General features: G+C 39.9%; 1 protein-coding gene and 1 long non-coding RNA gene across 3 annotated transcripts in view; one reads left to right on the top strand and one right to left on the bottom strand.

The window, feature by feature from the left end:
• LOC138003443 (uncharacterized) overlaps window positions 1–10,000 on the bottom strand; it is a 199,688-nt gene that overhangs the window by 41,432 nt on the left and 148,256 nt on the right. The window lies entirely within an intron of this gene.
• Window positions 1–10,000, top strand: part of LOC138003442 (uncharacterized) — a 35,481-nt gene that overhangs the window by 19,553 nt on the left and 5,928 nt on the right. The window contains exons 6-10 of the mRNA XM_068849515.1: window positions 2,217–2,312; window positions 5,406–5,462; window positions 5,991–7,495; window positions 7,662–7,767; window positions 8,374–8,789. Coding sequence (XP_068705616.1) covers window positions 2,217–2,312; window positions 5,406–5,462; window positions 5,991–7,495; window positions 7,662–7,767; window positions 8,374–8,786 — 2,177 coding nt within the window. The 3' untranslated portion in view covers window positions 8,787–8,789. The remainder of the gene's footprint in view (window positions 1–2,216; window positions 2,313–5,405; window positions 5,463–5,990; window positions 7,496–7,661; window positions 7,768–8,373; window positions 8,790–10,000) is intronic.

Consider the following 10,000-nt stretch of genomic DNA (forward strand, 5'->3'; position numbering starts at 1 on the left):
TACCTTGTGCTTCTGTGATTTCATCAAGATATGTAAGGTAAGTTTACAACATCCGGGATGAGACTCTTTTTGGGCGTAGGACCATGTTGAATGAAGCATTTCAAATGTTGTAGGGTTTGGTCTTTCGCAGTTTCAGTTCTGAACTCTTCTAGCTTTGCCTCTGAAACCGGCAGGCTGTGTAGTGCTGAGTGTACGTGAAGGTTTATATCTTGCTCATCTATTTCTGGATCTTATTCTGTATCTGATCTTACAAGGAAAGGCCAACCCAATAAAGTTGAGTGGGGTGAAGTACAAGAGAAAGCCTACCAAACAATCAAGTCTTACCTAACAAGTGAGCCTATTCTACGACTCCCCGATCCAGCTAAAACCTATTTCTTAAGGACGGCGGCCTCCAACAGTGGAATCGACGCAGTATTAATGCAGAAACATGATGAGAAGTTGTTTCCTGTTTGCTACGCAAGCAACAAATTGACAGGTGCAGAAAGAAACTACTCTGCAATTGAGAAAGAATGCCTAGCGATTGTATGGAGTATCAAGAGATTTCATCTTTATTTGTACGGAGTTTCTTTTGTACCTCAGACGAACCATGAACCCTTAAAGTACATGAACAGTGCTAAGTTCACCAACGGACGTCTTATGCGTTGGGCTATGTTTTTGCAAAGTTATTCATTCACAGTTGAGGCCATTAAGGGTTCAGAGAACGTTGGAGCAGACTACTTGAGTCGTGCTGAGGAATAAGTTTATTGACAATAAACAAATTTTCTTGTTTAGGATAAATTTAGGAAATTTCTTCTGAAAGGGGGTCATGTTACGAAAAATAGCATTGCGTGACTAGCGTTACTTTCTAGAAGCTTTCCGAGAGTTCGTAGTTTGTTTATTTTTAGGCTCGTGCATAAGCATTTCTAAATCGGTGTGTTTTGTAATTTTTCTATAATTAGATTGTTTACTGTTAATCACTACTACTTTTTGCTACTTTTCATTTGGAATCCAGGCACTGTTGATTCAATGACTGACAGATCATCACCATTTCTTCATAAAGTAATCTATGCCAAATTTTTCTTTAACTCCTGCCAAAAAAAGAAAAGAAAAATGAAGCAAGATTAACAAACTTTCAGATATACATGTATGTAGTCGACTGAACTAACACAGTGATTTACTTATAAGCAGTATCATTTTGTTGTGTGTCACTTACATATCCAAAAATTTGTATTGTCAGTTTGTTCTTTTTCTTTTATTATTTTTTTATTGTTGTTGCCACACACTTATTAAGACAAAAACATAACACAGACATGAAAGCAATAGTTGATTTGATTATATAATAAAATTATTAGATGTTTGGATTATATTTTCTGCCAGTCTCACTTTGACAAAAACAAGCTGTAAATAGATCTGTCTAGAGAAAGAAAATCAAAACGTATACATTTCATCAATTATTAAAAACTGATTAAGAGGAATCTGACCGCTACTAACTATTGTTCTTTGGTGCTCAAAACGTTGTTATGTTCACTTTGTTCTTTTGTTTCATGGACATTAATTATCTCGGATCCGGTATATGAAAGACTAGGTATATTCGATGATGCGCGAACTTCATTATAATTAACTAGATATGTAATTGAAGGCTGTAGTGTGTACGTTTACTACTGTTGCAGACAAGGTACATGTAATCCGTTCATAAAATTGCTTGGTTTTTCAGTCTACAGAGTACGGCGAAATAAAAGCTTTCTTCATAAAATCATGTAAAGCTTGACTTCACATTAAGACTTTGTGGTCCGTGGTCTGTCCTGGATCTATTCGAGCAATTTCTCTTTACTAAACATAATACGCTTTTTTTTTCATGGAGTGTAGTTCCTCAGAAATTCCCTTAAGGTGCCTGATGACTGTGGTCACTTTGTGGCTATATGCAAGAGAACTGTCGCAAAAGGCGGTGTAAATGACTTGTGAAGCCCGAAACTAAGTTTAACTTCCTTTAATAGTTATATATATTATTATATGATAATAGTAAAAAATAACAATAACTATACAATTGAAAATTTATAAAAACTAAAAATGATTCCATGCGTCTACCATTTTTTAATAGGATCTACACACTGATACAAATTTCTGGTCATGCAGTTCCTTTAATCATTTAAGGAGTGGGGATGGATTTCAGTTCATTACTATGTAGTGTTTTGAATAGCATTTTCTTTGTATTCTCTAATGATTGTCTTTTTTCTTAGACACTGTGCCAGATTCAGAAAAAGGACAACCAACAACTTCTTTGGATCACCTTTCAGTATCTGGAGATGCAACGAACATCAAGCGATCTGTTGAAGGTAATGCATAATAACTACCTGCAGTCCGTGTGGTGATAAATGATAATAGCAATAATTATCATTAATGTTAATTAAACTCATCACAAATAGATGAGCTTGGGAACTGGGGCCTAAAAGGTTAGCGGGGAGCAGAAGCCATAAGCCAAAGGGGAGGTATCCATGGCAACCCTGGAAGCGGGAACCACCCCCACACGCCAGAATACGACAGAATAGCCCCGTATAGAGGAGTCGTAATAAAGTCTATGTCTATGTCTACGCAACCGCTAACTGGCACCGTCACTCTGAGTAATCAGTGGCAACAATTTTAATACCTGACCCATACTTACCTAGAGATCACCAAGGAAGCGGGAGGGACGGGAAGGGGCGAGAATCCGCAAAGATTCGCTAACAGAGAGCAATTGATCCGCAAAGATCAACAAGCAACAACGCATGAGAAAAGCAACATGACGCAAAGGCCCTGCAAATCCCCAAAGGGCCACCCCGCAGGTCACGTACCGTAAGGGGTGAAACCGCTGACTGCATTAGTTCGAGTCTAACTTAGCCTAAATTATATTTAGCCACATTAAAATAATTGTACCAAATCTTCTGTAGCACCTATATAAAAGTTGAATCACAACTACCGTAATTGACGAAAATATTTCTTTATAGACCCGGATCACTGTGTTACATCATTTCTTTTGCAACTGGATCTTGTGGAATTAATCCAAAACTCACACTTAATGCTGGGTGTTCCAGTTGTTGGTGCTTTCTAAAGCGCCCCGTTCGGACTAGATGCCCGTTCCGAGGCATCGTGCCCGGGCACTAAAATAGACGTCTTCCTTCGTCCACTTTGCACTGGCCGTTATCATGATGACTGCCTGACAGGGAAGAAAAAGCGCGGGAACTTACGAAGGCGTGTTCAGACAAGTTCCTGTTCCAGGGAACGGTGCCCGAGCTCGGGCACCCGAGAACCGTTCCCGAGAACCGTTCCCGAGAACCGGGCATTAGAGCATGTAGTCTGAACGGGGCCTAAAACATCCCAGCAGGGCTTCTGATATAACGCGATGCTGTGATTTCGCATAATCTGCCTCAAATCGCGTCCTATCATACAATTCACGAAAAATCTTACAATTTTATTTGTAAAAAATCACACAATGTGAATATTAAGTACATTAAGTAAGTATTTGCTGATGATACTAATCTTCTTTATGCTTACAAATATCTTAAGTCACTTGAAACTGTTGTGAACGACGAACTGGTTAAACACTGTGAGTGGCTAAATGCTTACAAATTATCGCTTAATACTGGCAAATCAAACTTTGTTATTTTTCACCCCTATCAAAGCAAGGCTAATATTGATGTAAACCTGAGAATTTCCGACATTAGGGAGCTTAAGCAACGAGAACGGCGACCTCAACGAGAACGTCATCTCAAAATATAAATTTGCGTTATTTTAATCGCTTCGTGACTATTTCAAGCATCGCATCCAGGGGGGAGTATAAATGCTCCTAGTCGCTTAATGCTACTGAAACCGGAGATAAGCGCCGGCCTGATGGGCCTTCTGGCTCGTAAGCAGTGACTTTTTTTTTAATATGACAAGGGTGTGGTAATTCCTCAAAGATGACACCAGTCGGAACGGCACTCCATTTTAGGAGAGAAAATGAAACTTTATCCCTAAGTGCTGACGTTCTTCATAAAACCAAAAACTTGGCTATTTGACGTTGTTGTTTTGTTGACGACGGCAATGAAATGGACGAAAGTGACAAACGCACGTGCAGGGCGTGCACAGCTATTGTTTTTACCCACTAAATATGCAAATTTCTGACGTTCTCGTTGCCGTCGCCGTTGTTGTCGCTTAAGCTCCCTAATGAGTTGAAGATAACGACTTGTCTCCAGCGTAAAGAACAATGTGAAATATTTCGGTGTCTTGATAGATATTGCAATCTTTCTTTGAGATAACACATTGATTATATCTCGTTGAAAATTAGCAAAAGTGTTGGGATCATTGCAAGTCTCCGGCACTTTGTCCCCATTTCAACTCTTCTGAGCATTTATCGTTCTATTATTGAGCCGTATGTTTCTTACGGTTTATCTTCCTGAGGCCAGGCTGCCAACTTGCTTTTGAATAAAATCTTAATCTTACAGAAACGTGCGCTTCGTCTTATGTACTTTTCTGATAGTAGCTAGAGTACATGTCATTCCTTAATTTGTCAGTTCTGGAATACTGCCCCTGGACTTACTTTACGTTAAACCCTCTGCTACTTTAATACATGACGTCACTAAACAAATGCACTCCTCCAAATATTTCCGAACATTTCATTCGTCCTAACCAGATCCATTCTTATTGTACCAGATTCTTAACTACAGGTCAGTTTTACACCCAGAGATTTAGAATTAATCAACAACTGTTCTCCTTTTCCAGAATTGGTGTGAGAATTTGGAATACGATTCCTCCTAAGCTACGTGACTTAAGTAAACCTCTTTTTCAAACGGAAATTGCACAAACTACTCTTGAAGGTTTTGGAGACTGACGAGGTTTATGTTGATTTGAGCGCAGTTAATCCTTCTTTCCCTTATTCATTTCTATATTCAGGTTAAATTGATTCACCTTATTTTTGTAATAAGTTACGTTATTTTGTTATAGTTTCTTATCGAGCTTGTTCTATTATGTTTTATGGTTGCCCACCTCGAATAGCCGTGCAAGTTGTGGGTAACAAATATTGTAAATTTGTCTTATCATAAGAAAAAAAATGTATAGACACATTTTTCTGCTCCCGTAGCTACTCCGTCTTTCATTTATACTTTTTGCCATTTTAGGGGCATTTCAAACTAAAGCAGAAGTCATTTACACTCGCCCCTACTTTTAGAACTACTGACGTTTACATGTTACATCTTTTGATGTTGGTTTCATACTAGGATCTTCCCAAGACTCAGATGATGAAAATTGTATTTGGTCCTTACCCCAAAATATCACTAGCAGCCTGTTCTCTGCCCAAATATAAGGCCTCTTATTATTTGGAGAAACCGAATATGTTTCAAATGATTAGTAATGTTGCTGACAACACTTTTGGTGAACTTTAATAATATTAAATTTTGATGTTTCTTTTTCTGAAGAGACCTGTATGGACGAACCGGCAATCTCATACAACAGGCCACGCCAGTTTGAAAGAGGTAACTATAATTGATAACTTACTGACCTTTCATGAATATATAAAGGAAAAGAAAAACTATTTATATGTACACTTCTACCTTTTCACCTTTGTTTGTTTTTTGTTGTCTTTTTTTTTTTTTTTTTTTTTTTTTTTTTTTTTTTACAATGATAAGCTTTACAATAATAAAGGCCACTAGATCCCTGGAATATCTAGAAAGCTAAAAGTGTATTAGGAAGCGAGATTACAAGTAAATTTTGCCATTTTTTTAATATGTTACATTGTACGTACATGGAAATGTGTATCTTTGATTTTTTTATTGACCCAAGTATTGCTATAGACACACAACGACTCAACTGTGTCATGGGACCCCAGGATAAAACTGAGGTCGACACCAACGCAGACTAACCTTGTAAGGGTTTGTAATCAATAAACTTTTCTGGCGGGTAAAAGGGTCAGAAATGGCAAATCGCTTAAGTCATCGGCCTTTCTAGTTGCCGCCGGAAATGGCTAGCAGCTTAATTAAACTCTTTTTTTTTCTTATCTTTAGGAGAGTCAGCAGAATTTGGAACGAGGAACATTAGCAAGCTTCCCCCTTTGACGCAGAGATTTACTGGGAGAGAAGAAGTCGTGGAAGAAATCGTTTCAAAACTCACACAGCCGAAGCCATTTCGAATGGTTGTTCTACTATCTATTCCTGGAGCAGGAAAGACACAGGCCGCAATTAAAGTAGGTCACGACCTCCTCAAATACAACAAATCACTTCTATTTATCGAAAAACAAGAAACCCTCGAGCAACTGTGTACCGAGATTATTCGTGGGATAAGCGGTTGGTATATTTCGGGAAGTAACGATCTCGTTTGCATAGCGAAAGAAAAACTAAAAGCTGTCGGATCTGACGTTTGTATCATTCTCGATAACACTGAGGATATACAAGAGAATGAAAGGGAGGAATTTGACAGTTTCGTAAACTTCGTAGTGCAGGAAGCTCCAGCCATTCAGCTGATCATCACATCTCAAGAAGATATAGGCTGCACCTCATTGAACGTACACAAGGAGTTTCTCCTCCCTTTGGATCCCCAGTCCTGCGCTCTTTTGCTACAGGGATCAGTTCCCATTACCAAGGAGAATGCCCAGGAAATTGGTAAGCTTTGCGGAGGAATACCCCTCCTTCTTGTCCCTTGTGTGGCCCTACTCCAAAAATCCTTTTCACCGGAAGCATTGATCCAGTGGCTGAAAGAGGATGCTATACAATTCCTACGAAATATGGCAGAAAATGTTTACAACGCTTTGGGTAGGTTTCTGGGGAAGTTGCCTAACTCACTGTTAAAAAATCTTATCAAACTATCAGTATTCCCAGCATCGTTTTCAGTCAAAGATATCAGCGAAATTCATTTTAACGACGAACTGGAGTCCGAGACAGTTAAAACAACGATGGTGGGTTGCTCTCTTCTAGAAAGGATGGGAGATGGGAAGTATGCCTTGCATCCATTGGTCCGTGAGTACTGCCGCGCCAACCGGAAGAATCTTGGTATGGATGAAGTAGGCAAGTCCGCGCAGGACAAGTTTAATGAGCATTTCATTGAAAAGCTTAGGACATTGAGCAAAGAGTTTATTACGAAGGATTCAGCAATGGGTGCCATCTCCTCGTTTAGAGAATACAGGGCAAACATCATGGAAGCATTAAGGAACTACATGTATTTGGACGAGAATAGCAGCACGGATGAGAGGGCATTTGGCGTTGATGTGGCTATTAGCACTGAGGTCTTACACTTTTTATGTAACGTTTTATTGCCGCCAGCTGAGTGTTTAAAGTTTTACCGAAGATGCTATGATATCGCCAAGGGCTTAGGTGATCAGAGGAGACTTGCAAACAGCCTAAGGTCACTGGGTTTTCGTTACCTGTGTGATGTTGCGCACTTAAAACCTAATCAGCAAAGTCTTGACAAGTTCAAGGAGGCCAAAGGGATATACGAGAAACTTTCAAAAGAGCAGCAAAATTGTCAGGCGCATGCGCATATCCTGTCTAAACTTGGCTTATGCCTTTGTCTTCAGGTAAGAATGGTCCAAATCCTGCAATCTAATCGATTCTTCGCGCCTCATCGATTTTCGTAGCTCTGTTATTGATACGGTGCGTATTTTTGGTTGTCCTGTGTTGTTCGTTTGTTTGTTTCATTTTCAATTTCAAAGCGTTTTTTAAAATTAACTTTGATACTTCAAGGGTGAAGAAAAGGAAGACGGCCTTGAACTCATTCATGAAGGAATCGCGCTGAAAGAGAAGCTAGGCGATCCTCTTTATTTAGCCGCGGGGTATTGTGATCTTGGAAGTAAGTATCATGTGCTTCTCAGCTTCATTACATTCAAAATTTTTGCATTCGCTTTTTGCATTCGCTTTTTGCATTCAGTAACTTGTCACCGTGTTCGAGCCGCAGGAGAAAGACTAGCACTAGTGTACTGCTGTCCGCTTTTAACAGAAAGAAGTACAAGACTCTGAATTACTTGTAAAGTACACTGGCACTGTTTAATTACAATCAATTGCATTCAATCCAATTGTATTTCAACTTCATCTCTACTTTTAACAACTACTACTCAACTCTCAACAACTCTTTACTTCTTTACTCTGACTTCTAACTATTGACACACTAACATTTTTAATAAGGTAGTGGCCACAACACAACATTGACCACATAAGAAACTACCAACGACTGCGAAAAAAAAGCGTATCGAAAATGACAAATTCTTGAAAGTGAGACTACCACACGAGTAGCACCTACAATGGAACTTGCACGAGCCAGTAAAATAACGTTGGAAACAACATAACACGAAGCATAATCTAATCAACTATTCAATACTAATCTTTTTGCTCACATGGTAAACATTAATCTTAATAAAGATAATTAAAACCCATGTTATTTTATTTCTCCCGTCGTTAGATGCTTATTGCACACTGGGAGACCATCAGAAAGCCATCGATATCTGGGAAAAAGAAACGTTGCCCATTTACCGAAATCAACTGGGTGAACACCCCTGGACTGCCACGATTCTGCACTTCATAGCTCTCTCGTACAAAGCTCTAGCGAAGACAAACGTTGATGGCGCCGTAGAGAACAGCAGGAACTCCCTTAAACTGCGAAAGAAGTTGTTGGGTTTTCATCAGGACACTGCACGGTCACACGTCTTACTCAGCGACGTGTTGGTTGAAGTTCAAAACGATTTCAAATCTGGTTTAAAGGAGCTTGAACAGGCCTTGGAAATTCAAAAAGAAGTGTTGGGTGAAAACCACAGCAGCACAACAGAAACAGAAGCAAAGATGATGCGGATCACAAGGATGCAGGATTCCAACTGAAATGTACGTATGAAAGGTGCAGACTGAACCGAAATTGGAATGTCCACTTTTTTACCAAAGTCGTAAAACCGCCTTTCTATAATACTTACACAATAAGCACAGTCAGATGACTGCAGTTCTGTAGCGGTAATTAATTTTCTCCAGCAAAGGTGCGAGGCATACTAGACGACAAACCCTTCACCCCACTGTCACGAAATTCCTTTTTTGGTTCTTTGTTTTCATACCTGTATAGTTTGTTTCGTTAGTGTTAATTATTTGGCGTTAGTGTATCGTGGTAGTAGACCGTAATTAGTATCTTAAAGAATAGTTTGTAAGACAGTTTATTTGTTCCTAAGGGAAGGTACGTTTTTTATTGGGTGGGGGGTGGACCGGGCTATTTTAGAGTTTTTTTGCGAAAAAGGTCGTGGCCCGCCCACTTCCTGGAACGGATTAATGCATGACCCTTCAAAAATACCCAAACAAAAAACATCTGACCCTTCCCCTCCCCCCTCAACCTATCCAAGACTAAAATAGCCGACCGGAAGTGAGAATAAACAGGAAGTGTTACTCATATAACCGCGTTCAGCTGCGCACAAAGTAGTTAATTGCGTGGCGTGTGATTGTTCGGTGAAAACTTGAAAATGGGCAAGGATGTACGAGGAATAGAAAGAGGGAAATGTGCTTGTGGTGAATGCGAGGATTTCATGAGGTCAGATGGAGCAACTTGTGGCTATTGTGGCTGTTTGCCGACTCGCCATTCTAAAAAGAATGCCCGCTACTCCTGACTCTGTTGATGGCACATCGGCTGTACAGTTCCGATAAGCTGTCGTCCTTGAGGGTGGACGAGCTATCCTTGTACTTTTGTCATCACAAGATCACCTTCAAAGGGAAGAAAGCTGAAAAGGTCGCAATGATCAAAGCGCACATTGGCAGCTTGCTGCACAATTCAATGAAGCGTTAACAACCTCGGCAGCTCCCGCTAAGAAATGTGAGGCAACCAGTGACCACATCACTTTCCGAGGTCGAAACTGACTCGCAAAGTGATGTAGTAGATCGAGTTGTCGGTTCAAGCCCGAGTAGCTTAAGTGACGAATCCTCAGCGGAGACTGATTTTATACCAGAACCCCGCGCGGAAACATAAAAATTATGGGCGAAAGCAGGCACGGGTCGACAGAGACAATTGTGTTAGTTGGGAAACGATAGTTTTTGGATAAATAAATTTTTCGACACCTGTA

This window comes from Montipora foliosa, chromosome 5, assembly GCF_036669935.1.
Source record: "Montipora foliosa isolate CH-2021 chromosome 5, ASM3666993v2, whole genome shotgun sequence".
NCBI classification, from domain to species: Eukaryota; Metazoa; Cnidaria; class Anthozoa; order Scleractinia; family Acroporidae; genus Montipora; species Montipora foliosa.